This window comes from Dermacentor andersoni, chromosome 1 (genome assembly GCF_023375885.2).
Source record: "Dermacentor andersoni chromosome 1, qqDerAnde1_hic_scaffold, whole genome shotgun sequence".
NCBI classification, from domain to species: domain Eukaryota; kingdom Metazoa; phylum Arthropoda; class Arachnida; order Ixodida; family Ixodidae; genus Dermacentor; species Dermacentor andersoni.
In genome coordinates this window covers 261,992,374-262,009,431 of record NC_092814.1, presented here as the reverse complement: position 1 = coordinate 262,009,431, position 17,058 = coordinate 261,992,374, and the positions used below count along the sequence as shown (strand labels likewise).

General features: G+C 45.6%; 1 protein-coding gene across 10 annotated transcripts in view; it reads left to right on the top strand.

The window, feature by feature from the left end:
- LOC126548149 (26S proteasome non-ATPase regulatory subunit 5) overlaps positions 1-17,058 on the top strand; it is a 79,851-nt gene that overhangs the window by 44,242 nt on the left and 18,551 nt on the right. For 5 of the 10 annotated variants that reach the window (XR_008609373.2, XR_008609370.2, XR_007602871.3 and 2 more), the window contains exon 7: positions 1,260-1,666. Coding sequence is in view for 3 of the 10 variants with exons in the window: in XM_055063737.2 (XP_054919712.1) it covers positions 1,260-1,649 (390 nt within the window). In the remaining 7 variants the exon portion in view is untranslated. Of the gene's footprint in view, positions 1-1,259; positions 1,667-11,109; positions 11,246-17,058 lie in introns of those variants that run through there. The other 5 variants (XR_008609371.2, XR_008609368.2, XR_008609372.2 and 2 more) reach the window with 2 other exon arrangements.

Here is a 17,058-nt window from a genome sequence, read left to right as displayed (position 1 = left end):
CACTCACACACACACACACTCTCTCTCTTTCTCTCTCTCTCTCTCATGATTGTGCACTGGGGCCTGCGCCACGTAGAGAAATGTTCTACTCTGGGCAACTCACCAACTCCAAGCAGTGCGATGAAAGCTATGAGTCTACTCCATCTAGATGTCTAACCAGAGCGTTGCCTTTACCTCATCATGAATATCACATTAGTTGGCCAGGCAAATCAGCCTTGCCACCTTCATCACCAAGCAGTTCATTCTGAGTTCTGTGTGGTGTACTGTGCCTTTTTTTTTCCATCATATATTCAATTTGCATAGAGAAAGCATGCAGCAACCATGACACCACTCTGTGACTTCTGTTTGCAGAGTTGATCTCAATGTAAAATGCTGAAGAGTGCACAGTGCAAAGCCACCATTACCATTGTCGTAACCACAGTGCAGTGGTGCTCATTGTGCTTTGGAGGCAGAGTGGCAGTGCCCGAAATGGCCATTCAACGATATAAGGCAGATATATCAGAGCGCATTGTTTGAAGCATGTGTGAGCGACTGTGCAACAATGGCACATGACGTAATTGTAGCATTGGCCATGCGTTTCATTGTTTGCATTTCATTTCCCACTTACAATATGACGTCAGCAGAACTTGTGAAAATGTCAGAAAAAGATTTTTGATCGAAAGGGCCTCTCATGCACACACATAAGTGAGCTGCACTAGCCTCATTAACCTAAGCTGTTAAAATTCGGGCCATATGTGAAATTGTGACCATATATGACTACACAGTTGTTTATATCATGAGAAGCCAACAAACACTGACACCAAGGACAACATAGGGGAAATTACTTGTGTTTAATAAATGAAATAAAGAAACCATAAATTAATGGAAATTAAAGTGGATGAAAAAACAACTTGCCGCAGGTGGGAACCGAACCCACAACCCCTCGGTTACCTTCTCGCAACCCCTCGCAACCCCTCGGGATCCTCGGTTAACCCCCTCTCTTCTCGTTTAACACAGTTGTTTTGTCCTTCCTGTTGCCCATTGCTTTGCACTATATCCCCAACAGAGTGCCGTGGGGCTTGGTGTTCATCATTGAGAACACGCAATAAAGACAAGGACATGGCAGAACGAGAAGACAGGATGCAGTGCCCTGTTCTTTCCCCTTTTTTCTATTTTTTTCCCAGTGTTCTGTCTTTCACTACTTGTTGCCAAAGACCAGTCTGTTCCATCTTCCCCAACATGTCATTTATTGAGTATTGTTTGGTGCACTTCCCTTGCAGGACAGCAGCTGCGAGGACTTGGTGCACTTGACAGAGCGGTGGTACAGCCTGCTAGGTGACCGACCCACTGACATGTTGCTCCGCCTGTGCCGGCAGCCATTCCCTGAGCTGCGTTGTGCCACCCTGACTGTGGTTGCTGAAGTGGCACGAGTACCCTGGGGTCAGGCTGCACTGGCAGCACAGCCAGGGTTCCTTGAGTACCTTCTTGACCGCTCCACTGAGGCTGACAAACAGTGCAAGGAGGCCAAGTTTGCTGTCGTGGCTATCTTGGCTCAGATGCAACCTCGTGGTTTTGCTGATGATGACTGGCAACGCATCAGGACTGCCTACCAAGAGGGTCCCTTCTATATGGCCTCGGAAGCGGCTGTAACCTTTGAGGGGCTCTCCTGAGGCTCTCGTCTGTCAAGGTATTCTTGGCATCCCTAGGCTCAGTTAGATTAGGATATCACCATGGTGTACTATCAACTTAAGTTCTATCCCTGTATTTCACTTTCAGGTAATATATATATACTAAATTTGGTGAGGCAGTGGCTGCTGCAAATACTCAGAAAAAAAAAATTTGGTCATTGAAAAGCTTATCTTGATAAAAACAGCTTTTTTTTATTGGGTTGGTTATTTTATCAATCTCATAATGAATGCTATGCAATAGATCCTCAACAAGTGAAATTATATGGGACATAGAAAATTTTGTCGCAGTCTGTAATGTTGGAAAAAGAGGATGTGGATGCTGGCCTTGGAGACAATGAAGAAGATTTTGGCTATTGCTTCTCTATGCATGTTGACTCAGCCATTAAAAACCGTCTATAAATACACGCATGCTTCTTCCTTCCCTTAACATCATTGGTAAACATGCAGGGTAGTCACTTATGCAGGACGGAGCTCCGCAGCAAACATAACCTGGGCACGGTGTCATCTGAAAGAGTCTTCCACTCTGGCCCCGTTGACGCCACCGACGGTCATCCTTTCCCAGCCCCACGACCCTGGAATGTTTTCTGTGATTGACAATGTTGATGTCGATGACTGGTTGCAGAATTATGAGTGGGTCAGCACACACTGCGGGTGGGATAACACGCTTATGTTGGCTAATATAATACTCTACCTAAAGAAAACTGCATGGGTCTGGTTCGAGACACATGAAGAGATTACAAGTTTGGACCAATGCATACAGAAGCTTTGAGATTTGTTGGGCAAGCCCGTTGGCCGCCAACATGCTGCTAAGAAAGAATTTGGGACCCATGCACAGACGTCTACTGAATCTTACGTGGTGTACATCCAGGATTTCCTGGCTCATTGCTGTAAGGTGGATAATAACATGGCAGAGGCAGACAAGGCCAGCAATGTTTTAAAAGGCATCGTGGACGACACATGTAACCTTCTTGTTTACAAGAACATAACAGTCAATGAGATCATTATTGAATGTCGCCGCTTTGAAGATGCGAAAAGCCACCACATAGTTCAGCAGTTCACGCTTCTACCCAACACCGCTGCTTCATCGAGATGCAAAGACCTTTGTGTTCCGCACGTGCCCACCTCCTCTGCGAACATTGTAGCAGCATCTCCTGCCACACTAATGACACAGTGCTTTGATGATTCTCGGCCGCTCGTGTCCCTCATTCAATTGGTCATTCGCCAAGAACTTTCCAATGTGAGTCTGCCGTCCATCTACTCCACCAATCATCCTGACTTTGCTTCATCTGCTGCCCCTGCCCCTGTTCACTGGAGCCAGTATCGTCCCTACTCGAGCTATCGCGACCCGCCTGCATATGATGATAGACCCATCTGCTTCTCTTGTGGACGTGTGGGCCGCATCTCTCGCCACTGCCAAAGTTCCTGGCCAGCCCACTCTTGACCAAGCTTTCCCACCTACAGCCGCTTCCCACTGAATCCTCGCCCGCCTGCACCCTCTGCCGAGTTCGAAGATGCATCTGACAGCGCTCGAGCCACTGTGACAGGCCGCTCATTATCACCACACAGTCGCCACTCCCGTTCACCCCAGCTGCGTCACTCCCCGTCCCCAGCTTACAGTCGCTGCTCTCCAACGAGAAACTAGCTGGTGCAGCTCCTGGAGGTGATCCTGCTGTAGCACCCCAGCCAGAAATTCCTCTGTTGACTCTGCCTACTGATCGGAAGCTTCTGGACGTGGATGGTTTGCCCGTTACAGCACTCATCGACACTGGACCGCAAATTTTCATCATGAGTACAACGCTTCAAACATGCTTGAAGAACGTACTTGCTCCTGCTTCGGCTTGACTGCTCCAGGTTGCAGACGGTGGAACTCCGGCTGCACTTGGAATGTGTGCTGCACATGTCATTGTCGCCGGCCACTACACATCCGTTTTGTTTTAGTGTGCTCGAATGCTGCTCTCACGATATGATCCCTGGAATCGACCTTATAACCGCCCAATGTGCTCTGACTGACTGTTCAGCCGGTGTTGTACAACTTAACCTACCTCTCTCCATTGACGTTCCTGCTCAAGGTCCAACTCAGCTTTGCTGTGTGGATTTTATTTGTCTCCCACCTCTAGCAGCAACCTGCATCACTGTTTTAGCCTACCCGCCGTGGTTGCTCAGTGGCTATGGTGTTAGGCTGCTGAGCACGAGGTCGCGGGATCGAATCCCGGCCACGGCGGCCGCATTTCGATGGGGGCGAAATGTGAAAACATCCGTGTACTTAGATTTAGGTGCACGTTAAAGAACCCCAGGTGGTCAAAATTTCCGGAGTCCCCCACTGCGGCGTGCCTCATAATCAGAAAGTGGTTTTGGCACGTAAAACCCCATAATTTAATTGTTTACTGTTTTAGCCTGTCCACCTGTACCTGATGGAGACTATATCCTTACTCTCTCGACTTCAGTCCTGCTTTCCCACAATGTCTCCTTCCCACATACCATCGTTTCTGTAGCAGGCAATCAGACACGTCTTCCCATCCTAAATTTTGGACAGTGCCCTCAAGTACTTCCTCAAGGCATTTCTCTTTGCCATGTTGTCACCGTCCATCTAGTGCCATATTTCCACTCTATCTGCTGCGCCTTCATCGACCAGTGCTCGTCCTATGTCTTCTGCATCTGCTTCGCCCGACGACTTTGCAAAGATAATTGCGCCCGACCTCTCGCCTCAACAAGTTGCAGAGCTACGTGACCTCCTCGAGTCCTACTCCGACTTTTTTTACCTCAACGATCGCCCTTTGGGTCAAACTGCGGTTGTGAAGCATTGTATAAATACTGACAATGCGACACCTGTTCGCCGACGCCCATACCGGGTGTCGCCCTCTAAGCAACAAGTTATCCAGAGTGAAGTTGACAAAATGCTTCCCAAAGGGATTATTGAACACTCTTCCAGCCATGGTCTTCCCCTGTTGTTCTCGTTAAAAAGAAGGATAACAGCTGGTGATTCTGCCTGGGCTATTGTCATCTGAACAAGATCACCAAGAAAGATGTCTATACACTTCCACGCATTGATGATGATCTGGATCGTCTCCAGGGTGCCACTTACTTTTCGTCAAGTAGTCCCGAGGGCGACCTAGGGGGCTCTGCGAGCGCCGCTCGCGTGACGTCAGGGCACGGACTTGCACCTGTCGCTTACTGCAGTTTAGGCAGTGTCTGGGCGCCTTCTGCAGTGTTTCTGTTCGTTCGCTCTCGTTCCCTATGCTTGTATACTTATGATAGGCCTCTCAAATATATATTTTACGACATCTTTGTTCGCGAAAATGTAATCAAGTAGCCTATTTTCTAGACGACAATATATTTCTTAAAAGCAACATTATAGTGCCATCTGAGGGAGCTCAGACCAGCCTATTAAGGGTTTTTCATGCGCGGATCTACACTTTGCAGTGGTAGCTCACGTGAATAATAAAAGCATAGATGCAAAAGCACAGCACATAAGAATCCAGTTAGGATTCCATACCCACCATGGTGCAACATGCGTGTCACAACTGAACGGTGGCTATATATGACTTCTACAACATTTTTGCTGATTTTAACCAGCTAAAACATGTTTGCTCACGACGAGTAGTTCACAGTATAATATCGTATTTTTCTATTTCTTCACAGAAACGCTTGGCAGTAACACGAGGACTTAACTAAAACTGCAGTTTAGATTCTGCCACCACCACTTGCGTTTTAGCTCCTTCTCAAAAGTAGGTCGTTCTTCACCAGTTAAATTTAAGTGGCGGCAGTTTGAAGTAAAGCTGATTGAGACTTACAGCTGTTTGCAACACACGGAAAGAAATGTACCAATATTTATTCCCTTTCTGTGCTACACGTTCAACTTACTTGAGCAATTTACTGGTGCTTCTTGCTTGAGAAACAGACGCGATGAATCTGTTTGGAGAACTGACACATGCTGCTCGGGCCAAATATGTGAGTGAAATATGCTTTTTGGACCGTTTTGCTGCAGACAGCAAGAAGCCGAAGCCTCATATATCAGTAGTGCGGCACATATTGAAGATATCATTGTTTCCCAGTGGAGGTAAAAGGTTGAGTGAATTCTTGTGAGGCTTAAGATGTCTTCTTTATGAGGTGGGTATGCGAGGTTCTCTTTTATGTACTGACGAAGCAAATAGGTTTCAGTTTGCATAATCAAACAACACAGGATCGAGACATGGTGAGGCAGAATATGTTTGAATTTTTCCATTTCAAGGCAGCGTAAGCTGCACTGTAGTGCCTCGAGTATGCTATAGGCATTGTAATTGGAGCTGTAAAGAACTACTTCATAGTTTCAATTTGAAGTTGTAGTGAACTGCTGGGTTTCGCGAACAATGCATGCCTCGCCATAACCACACTCAGTTGCTTCCGTTGCGGGAGGGGTGTACCATATTGTCAATAAAAGCTAGTGAGGGCCACTAAGACACATTTCATTGTTTGCCCTTGATTGGTTCTCAATCTAAACCGCACAATTTTCTTTCATGTGATTGCCATTATGGTACTCGTGAAGTAGATATATACTATATATGATACGCCGTCATGTTAACAACCAATGCGTTTATGGGTGCCTGTTTCAGAAAACGGTGAAAGAAAGTGATACCAAACCTTTTCACACAAAATGCGCACCTAGCTCTTTCTTTTAGGCCTTAATACAGTTGCCACATTTGACGAAAACAACTCACCAGAGTAATAAAAATCATGTTGAAAGCTTCCAACACGGATTTTATAATGTTGACACCAAATATCAAGGTTTTTCTTCCACGTAAAATGCGATGTCTCTCATAGCTAACTACTAAGAGAATGTTAAGTGTTTAGAGGAGCATCATACATAACTTCGCGTGCTGAACTTGCAAACATTCTTTCTAAGCAAAATTTATGGACATACACAGCGCATATATGCCTTGCAAGAACAGTAGACCCCTTCAGCGCTACATAGCTTGCGATATCCAAGTCACAAATTTTCATGACTCACATGGTTTTGAAGAAGAAACTGCGGTTCAGGCATGGCAGGAGAAATAATCCGAAATATTCTTCTGTAAGTACGGCTCGAGCCGCCAATACCACAAGCATCCACGTAGGGAACAAGCGCACACGGCAGCCGAGCGAGCCGGAGCGAGTAGCGTCCTGGCTGTGACGTCACTCGCGAGAGGGCGCCACTCCAAATTCTCGCCGCTAATAGACCTTCACTCCAGATATTGACAAATTCCTGTGGATGAAATAGACTGCGAGAAGACCGCATTTGTCACACCTGACAGCCTATATCAGTTCAGGGTTATACCTTTTGGCTTGTGCAATGCCTCGGCAACCTTTCAACAGATGATGGACATGCTCTTGTGTGGCTTGAAATGGTCCATCTGTTTGTGCTACTTAGATGATGTCATCATATTCTCTCCAACTTTTGCGACCCATCTTGAATGACTTTTATCTGTTCTGTTTTTCACACCGCTGGCCTGCAGCTAAAACCCGTCCAAATGCCACTTTAGTCACCACCAAATAACCATGCTCAGGCATTCACCCCGACCCCGCCAAAGTTTGTGCAGTGCAGAATTTCCCCTTGCCAACCTGTGCCAAAGATGCTCTTACTTCAGCCGCTTTGTGAAAAATTTCGTGCATGTTGCCCGTCTCCTGACTGACTGACTGACTGACTGACTGACTGACTGACTCTTGAACAAGCCACTTCTTTCTCGCACCTCATCATGCTACTCACCACGCCTCCTGCTCTCGCCCATTCTTACGCTCCACTCTGACAGAAATTCACACTGACGCCAGTGGCTACAGCATCGGCACAATTTCAGCCCAATGCCAATGTGGGAATCACTGCGTTATCGTCTACGCCAGCCACCTCTTCCCTCCATCCGAGCACAATTACTTGATTACCAAGTGTGAATGTCACGCCCTCATTTTGGCCATGGGCAAGTTCCAACCCTACATATATGGTCGACCATTTACAGTTACAACTAATCGCCATGCCCTTGTTGGCCTTCTTCCCTTAGGATCCCATTGGTCACTTCGGTCGCTGGGCCCTACGCCTTCAGAAATACACATACACTGTAGTCTACAAGTCGGGTCGTTTCCATCAGGACGCCAGCTGCCTGTCTCGTCATCTCATTGATGCACTGGACGTTTTAGTGGATGCCGCACTGATCTGCGCTCTCTCTTTTTGCCTTGAAAGATGGTGCTGAACAACAACGCAATGAATCGTTACGGCAGTTTATCCAACGCCTGCTCTCTGATCTGCCTGACCCATCCCTTATGTTTATGCTGCAGAATGGCACCCTGTATCGTCATAACATGCACCCCGACAGGCCTCAGCTGCTAACCACCCTTCCATGTCATTTTCAGCAGGACTGTACTCCAGCGGCATCTCTTAGACCTATTGGCTGGATTCGGCAACGGCTTTTCTGGCCCCGTCTCAACTGCTCCGTCCGTCGCTATGTCGCCATGTGTGAGTCGAGTCAACACCGTAAAAGGCCAGCTGTGCATCCTGCTGGTCTGCTGCAGCCTCTGCAGCCTCTGACCGACCCTTTTTTTCGCATTGGCGTTGACCTTCTCGTACCATTCCCTATTTAAAATGATGGAAAGAAGTGGATTGCCCTAGCTAAGGACTATACAACCCTCTATGGCATTAGAAGAGTCCTACCCACCAGTTGCGCTACAGACGTCGCTGACTCCTTGCTTCACGACATTACCTTGTACCACAGTGCACCTCGTCAACTTCTCACCAAACGCTGAAGATGCTTTCTTGCCAAAGTCACCGACAACTTACTTACTTTGATCATGTGCTATTAAACACAAGCTCGCCAGATTGCCTGCATTCATCTCTCTGCTTCACATACACGCCAAAAGTGCCGTTACAGTCAGCGCCATCACGACATGAAATACGAACCAGGTGCTCTTGTGCTAGTTTGGTCTCCGTCTCAGTGTGTTGGTCTTCCGGAGAAACTCCTCTCACGATACTACAGCCCTTACCTCATCCACCACCAGGTGACTCCTGTCACATATGAAGTGTCTCCACTGGATGCCACTGTGCCTTCAGCTCTGATATCATCTACGTCACCCGCTTCAAGCCGTACCTTCTTGGAACCAGTGAGCTGCACCAATAAGGTTCTTCCGCCAGGGGTAATCTCACAGTCTGTAATGTTGGAAGAAGAGGACATGAATGTTGGCCTTGGAGACGACTGAGAAGATTTTGGCTGTCGCTTCTCTGCGCATGTTGGCTCAGCCATTACAAGCCATCTGCAAATACACGTCCGCTTCTTCCTTCCTGTAACAATATATCATACTACAAATATTGTGTAATGTAAGGCATGGCAAAATCTGAACACCAGAGTGTAGAAAAGGCATTAATTTTATTTGTTTAATGATATAGTAGAACAGTGTTGATAAGATCCTCTTTCATACGATTTCCTTCCGCCAATGTTCGTGATTGAGAACAGAAAAAAATGACTCCAATACAGTCATACTTCTTTTTTTGCTGGTAAATACATTCCCAGAAAATGAATTTTTCGTCAGCAACGTTCAGTACATTGCCAAACTGTGGTCATATGGTACGTTTCCTGGCTGCAAAAATGCACTAGAGAGAAGTAGGCGCCCACCATGACAGCTCCTTCGCAGTGCTCACCTGCCTGTGTTACATGAAAATACCGACATGCACTGGGTTTTACTTCTAGCGCCAGCAAATCTTCCATTTTGGTGGGTCACATATTCCCGCAAAAATGCCCCGCCCGAAGAAGGTGCTCACAGAGGACAAATTCGAGGAGCGCAAGCAACAGCTTGCCAAAGCCGCAAAAGTGAACAGCGCACGTCTCAGGCCACTCGGGCCCCACTAGCTCGGCGTGCAACAGTACACGCAACACTTTGCATTATGTAGATGTCAACTCATAGATGTCAACTCGTAGGTGTCAACTCATAGATGTCAACGTAAATGTTGTTACAGATATTCACTATACCAAACATTTTAGTGGCTTTGGATTGTACGTTTTCCCGGTTAGCAAGTTTTTGTTCTTGCATTTTTTTTTTTTTTTTCAAAATGTATGAATGTGTTTCTACTGTATTGACGTGATAGCGTTAAGGGCCCTGTGTTGCAGAAAATTCGTCATTGGCGTTATCGGCATTGCCCATTAGAGAAAAATAATTCCGAACTATGCTTCCTGAACCACACAGGCCCTCCACTTGGCGCATAGGCATTACTGAACTAATTGAATTGCTCGAAGTAAAATGAGTCAGAAAATTCCTGTGACTTGCAATCTACAGACATGATAGCATCAGATTGTAATTTGAATATATGAGCAAACATAATTCTGCTATGCGGAAACTCAAACACAAACGCTTTCCCAGCTGCTGTTTGAGGTCTGCCTTAGTGGCTGCGGACGCTAGGTGTGGATACTAGGGGGACCTAGTGAGTGGGTTGTTGTTTTTAACTTAATGAAGTGTTTTAGAGACATGTACTGGTGAACGCTATCACGTTCCACTCTTAAAGGCAAAGCTTAAGCGTCCTCCAAGCTTTTACATTGTTTCAGTATAGCATTTCAGTTGTTACATGGATGCGTGCAATATGGCTATTGCCCAGCTACTCACATTGTGAGGAGGTATTCTCAGATTGTGAGGACGTATTCTCAGACAATCACTTTTGGCAATACTATCCCTCTTGCATGACGTAATACAAGACTTGTTGGATGATTGACTGGCTTTGATCAACAAGTCAATCGGCTCAACCGGTTTTACCCAACCAGCCCGTCAGCACGCACTGAAAGTGACCCAGTTAAACCTCGATATAAGGAACTTCAATATAAAGAAATTCTGAATAAAACGAAGCGTTTAACTTTTTATAACTTCTCCATAGAACACCATCTATTTAGAATGTCAATGTAACAAAATGTGTTTATACACAATTTCAATGTAATGAAATTTCACTGCCGGTGAAACAGTAAATTGAAACTTCCCCAAATGCAGATAATGAAATGGTTCAATTACAAACGGCTGCTTGCGAATTCACCTCTAAAATCACCTGCTGTGCTACCAAGAACGACCGCCAAAGCGGAGCAGTGTGATGTTCCATATATAGTTGTCAGCGTGGCTGAGCATATACGCAGGTTGCACACCGTGTTTTAAAGATAATCTGCTGCATGTGCAAAATGTGGGCGTACCAAGATTAACTAGGCATCATGTGCACTGTCTTCCTGCGTGTTCAGTACTGGATGTTGTGTAATCTTGAGTGTCAGTGACACGTTAAAGCTAGAGGTAGACGAAGCATTCGCTCCCCGCTGCTGGAGCTTTACATGATAGCATCATCCCACTGTGGGCGACGCTATCAGCTGTGGGGTTGGAGTAAACGTGAAAGCATGGCTGGCTTTGCTTCGTATTGCCAATGTGAAGATATTGATGCAGGAAACAGGCAGGCGCACCTATGCAAATGGGCGTGTACTTACAGGGGATAGAAATCGCCCCAAGCTGCAGCTACAGGCTTCGTCCTTCTCCTGAGGCACCTTCCTCATTCTCTTCCCCGCAGCATCATCCTCCCAGCGGAGTAGCTCCATCCCGATGCAGGTTATGGAGCATCAATTAAGGTGGGTACATAGGGCTTGAGTCTGGAAACGTGAACAACATTGCTGCTTATGTCTGGAGTCATTGAAGACTTGCCTGCCAGTGCAATCTTGTACACGACGTCAGAGAGTTGGTGCAAGGTATTGTACAAACCAGGGTAATGCGATAGTTTTTTGGACAATCCGACACTATGCAAAGGAGTCTAGAGCAGCTGAAGGGGAAAAATGGGCTTCTCGGTGCCTACGGTCGTAATGGCACTTTTGGAAACCTTGCAAGGCAGTAAGGCAGTCACGAACGATTCGTTGGTACTGGGCAGCCAGGGCAGCAGCATCACGCGTGTAAGCGGTTGGGGTCTGTAATTCATAGGGAGTAAGGTGTTCATAGGTAATGCAGGGTCGCGTAAACAAAAGGAAGAACAGTGAAAATCCAGAGCAAAGGTCATGTATGGCAGAGCGACGTTCCAGTCACGGTGATCGTCAGAGAGGTACATGGCAAGCGTTTCAGTTAGTGTGTGGTTGAGGCGTTCGGTGAGACCATTTGTTTGAGGGTGGTACATGGTAGCGACTTTTTGCTCGGTAGCACAGGAGGGAAGCAGCTCATCGACGAATTTCGATAGGAAGTAACAGCCACGGTCTGTAAGTAACTGGCAAGGGGCGCCGTGGCGTAGGATTACATCATGCAGCAGAATGTCGGCGACATTTGTCGCGCAGCTAGTTAGAATTGCTTGCGTGATGACATATCTTGTTGCATAATCTGTTCCCACTGCAATCCATTTGTTTCCTCTGGTAGGAATAGGAAATAGGAAAAGGTCCAAGCAGGTCAAGCCCCACACAGAAGAATGGCTCCGTGGGGACGTCAATATGTGGAAGGAAACCAGTACGAGGCAATGCAGGTGTCTTTCCGTGCTGACACAGATTGCAAGCAGCAACACAACGACGCACAGATCGATAAATTCTGGACCAGGACAAGCGGTGTCTTATGCAGTCAAATGTACGAGTTACACCCAGGTGTCCAGTGGTAGGACCGTCGTGTAGCTGCTGGAGCACAGCGAGTCGGAGGTGCCTTGGAATGACTAGCAGGAGCCCTGGACCATCAGGGTGAACGCTGCGATGATATAAAGTCCCATCGTGCAGGTTGAATGTCTTGAGGGGAGGGTCACTGGGCACGGAGGTTAGGCAATTCATCAGGGTGCGAAGGACAGAATCGCGGCCTTGTTCGTCACCGATGTGGAGCAAGTTAGAGATGGACAGAATGCACATGTCCAAGTCAGCATCTGCGACGTCCAGAGGATTCACAGGATGGCGGGACAGGCAGTCAGCGTCTTGACGCAGACGTCCTGATTTATGCATGATGAAGAAAGTGTATTGTTCCAGGCGTAACGCCCAACGAGCGTGGCGACCTGTTGGATCCTTCAAAGAGGAGAGCCAACAAAGGGCGGAGTGATCAGTTACAATGCAAAAACTGTGATCGAACAGGTATGGTTGAAATTTCGCGACCGTTCATATGCGTGCTAGGCATTCACGTTCAATGATGGAGTAATCTCGTTCGGGCGCGGAAGGAAGGCAACTGGCATAAGTGATGATGCAGTCTTGACCCCGTTGACGCTGGCCGAGCATGGCGCCGATGCCATGACCATTCGCGTCTTTGTGGACTTCAGTGTGAGCCGAGGGGTCAAAATGTGACAGAATCGGCGAAGTTGTTAACCGCTCAATAAGGGTAAAGAAGGCTTGGGCTTGCTGTGGTCCCCAAGAAAAAGGCGCACCTTTCTTGAGAAGGTTGGTGAGCGCACAAGCGATATCAGCAAGTCTTAACAAAACGACTGAAATACAAACATAATGCCATAAAACTTCGGACATCTATTGCTGAACATAAACATGGAAAATTGCACACAGCGCAAACTTCCTCCAGGACACGTATTCCCACAGCGTTGGTGAGATGTCCGAGCACAGTTATTTCGCGGCAGCCAAAATGGCACTTCGATGAGTTCAGCTGAAGGCCAGCACCACAAAAGACTGGACTGTAGTGAGGCGCTGAAGGTGACTCTTAAAGGTCAGTGGAAACACAACCACATCGTCAAGATAGCAAAGACATGTTGCCTACTTCAAGCCACGCAGGAGAAAGTCTATCATGCGCCCGAATGTAGCTGGGGCATTGCATAAACCAAAGGGTATGACCTTGAATTGTTAAAGACCATCTGGTGTAATGAAGGCGGTGTTCTCATGGTCTATCTCATTTATGTTTATCTGCCAATAACCCAAACAGAGGTCAATTGACGAAAAATATTGTGATCCGTGAAGACACTCAAGGGCTTCGTCTACACGAGGCAGTAGGTACATATCTTTTTTTGTTATTTTGTTAAGGTGGCGGTAGTCAATGCAGAAGTGCCAAGAGTTGTCCTTTTTCTTTACCAACACAACCGGGGATGGCCATGGACTGCTCGAAGGCTCAATAATGTCCTTGTCAACCTCTTTCTGTACGATGGCCCGCTCCGCTGCAGAGGCGCGATGAGGTCATCTATGAATGGAGCTGGAATCACCGGTGTTGATGTGATGATGACTACAGGTGTCTGTCCAAGAGGGTGGTCATCCAGGGCAAAAATATCTCTTTAAGAAGAGCGAAGGCGACAAAGAGCTTTTGTTTGCTCAGAAGGAAGATCAGGAGCCATCATCTTACAAATGTCCTTAGTCGGCAAACACGAAAGAGCGGGCAGCATGAAACTCTATCTTTCGTCTCCGACTCTCAAATTCAACAAAATCCTATTTTTCTTTCTCATTCAAATTTGCTTTTTCCGATTGCAAGATAATTGGAAAATATTGTGGCCCCTTCCATGTAAGAAAATTTCATCGGCAATTGTACTTATTTGCAAAAAAGGTCGAATTTCAATATAACGAAATTTTGGTATAACGTAGCAAATTGCTGATTTTACTGACTTCATTATATCGAGGTTTAACTATCTCTGAAAGTGACCGTCTGTGAATACAACCCCAGAGGGAGGCATTTAGTAGAGCATTTTGCATTGCCAGTGTGCATGGCCAACACACAATGCTGTGTCACTATCTGATACATACAATCAAAGGACTTTTGTGACAATAGGTGTGGCACTGTCAAAACAGGTGGCTGATCTCAAAACATCGCTCATACTTTATCCTCAAAGTGAAATGAGACTATGCTTTGAGACTGCAAAAACTGATTTTACCATTTATTGCTTGCTGTTGCGATGAAAAGCAAGTAGCAAGGGCGAATTCTGATTCAAGCAGGTGACTTGGGTGCCACCATGTTGTTATGGAAGCCTTGGAAGCCATGCAAATTCTGCAACGCTAAAAGGCTAAAGTTAGCGTGGGCACATAACATGTAATGTTCTTTATTGTGCTCCCTGCATGCGCCCTTATGCTCACTACTTTGTAGTGTATGCAAGGGTGCGGTGTATGGTAAACTAAAGCCCCAACTGTAGGCACATGTTGGCACGTGCGGGTGCACACAGACAAGCCAATGTGATGCATTGTGCCTGTTGAAGGAAAAGGGCATGCTACCACAGGACACAAGGCCAGGCACATGTCACCGCTTGCTCCTCGGCTGCAGTGCACTGTTTCTTGACCATTTTATCTTAAACCATCCGAGTACAGCCTAAAACAACATGCTGTCCACTGAGCTCAAAACAATAAGTTAGTGATCTGTATGCTTTCGTAGGCATAGAAAGGTCTTTTGGTTTATGAATATATACGCCTGCTGCAACAGCTTTTTTACCTTTGGCATAACAACGGCAACAAAAGTGTCCACAAGCCATCAGCATCAGCTCTTGCACTTGTGTTCAGTGCCTGCGCCGTCTGTCTGCAAGATAGCCAACACCTGTGCAATCGCTTTGCAAACACCTGCATGACTGTGCCATATCATATACAAAGCCATATAGAAAGCTGGCATTCAATTTTATTTTTGCAGCTTCATTGCACAGCCAAGAAATAATTGTGTGAAGTATCATTGAAAAATCTTTACTACAACAATAGTTATGCTTGTTGGTACATGAAAGAAGCATGACAAAGTGGGTGGTGAGAAAATCAACAAAAAAAGGAATTGAGGCACCTGTAGCACTCACAAAAAACATTTAAAACAACTAAAATTCACCAAATTCACAGCTTGTTGCCTCCTGATTCTTGGTTCTGTCTAATTTTACCCATGGAGCACCTCATTTACTTTTCTAGGTTGTCTTGAAGCATCAATACTTTATCGGGAGGCCTTCACACTGAGCGGCCAGTGAATTGTAAGAAAAGTTTTCACTCTGTAAAAGCCATGTTCTATTGTAACTGGCTTCAACATGTCAGCTGTGTCTTGGCATTAATGAAATGATGGACAACTTGAGATACCACAATATTGAGAATCTGAACTTCTATTATTGAAGCACTTATTCAAGGCAAGGCAATGTGTGACCGAATGCCAAGAATATTGCAGACACTTTCCACATTAATTACCAATTTTCAGTGTACTTCCTGAGGCGCTTCTGTCACCGGGTCCTTCGCGCACAGTGACTTTTGTGTATTGATTCCTGACAAACTTGTTTCCCACGCCTTTGCACTCCGAACTCCAATCTTTGCCATACTGTAGCTACTAGTATGTATGAGAAAAGTAGTGTATAAACACCACAAAGAAAGGCAACTTGGTATTTATTTAACGCACAAAACACCAGGATAGTGTAAGCAGCATATATTAAACATAGTGTATTCCCTTTCTGATAGCTTATAACTGGTGGAAACATGTAATTGTCTTTGAAACCTTATTACTTCTTTGAACATAATAGTAATGTTAAGAAAAGTAGAAAATTTTATGCATAGTCCGACATATTTAGGTTACAAATGAAACCCGTACGTCCAGTTTCCGTTTCACAAACACTGGTTGGGGTTACAAGTCTCGCTATATCTTTTCAAAGAGGCAGTGCAGGAACGTAATGTTTGCTGCTAGACATTCTCCAATGAATCGCACGTCTAATTGGGCAATAAACAAACTCTAGCTTTTTGGAAAAAAATTTCGTTTTCAACTTGGCATCATACCTTCAACTAAATCTATGTCCTCTCTAAAGCATTGAAATACATAACTGTAGCTTTGAGAATAATTACGGGAAATGTACGGTGACAGGCACTGCATAATTTTAAAAAGTTAATATATAAACATATTATTTTTACAATTTAAACACTCCAATACCAGGTTGTTCATTGTTTACAAACAGATACTGTGATGTTTAGATTGACAAAGATATTCAATTGGTTCCGTGAGGTATGCAATAATTGCTGGGCCTAATTGCTGTGCCATATTATTTTACTGTACAGAACTGGACACATTAGCCAACCATTATTGAATCTCAGATGAAATGAATAGCAGGATGAATACTGTTAATAAGCACATTGTAATTTATTGCACTTTTGAATTCATACAAAAAAGAAAACTCATTGTCACATTAGGAAAATGTTGCACAAAAGCTACTGCACTGAAATAATATATCACATGCTTAAACACCATTTTATACTACAGTGTTATATAAAAGAACTATTTGGCAAACTTGAAAGACCAGTAATTTATTCCTTCCTTTTTTTTATTCCTCCCTCTACCTTGTAGGCTTCAGCAGAAATTATTGGCCTGCCATGGCTGCTTAGTGGCTGTGGTGTTGGGCTGCTAAGCACGAGTTCACAGGATCGAATCCCAGTCATGGCGACCGCATTTCAGTAGGGACAAAATGCAAAAACAACCATGTACTTAAATTTAGGTGCACGTTAAAGAACCCCAGCTGGTCCAAATTTCTGGAGTACCCCACTACGGCATGCCTCATAATCAGATCGTGGTTTTGGCGCGT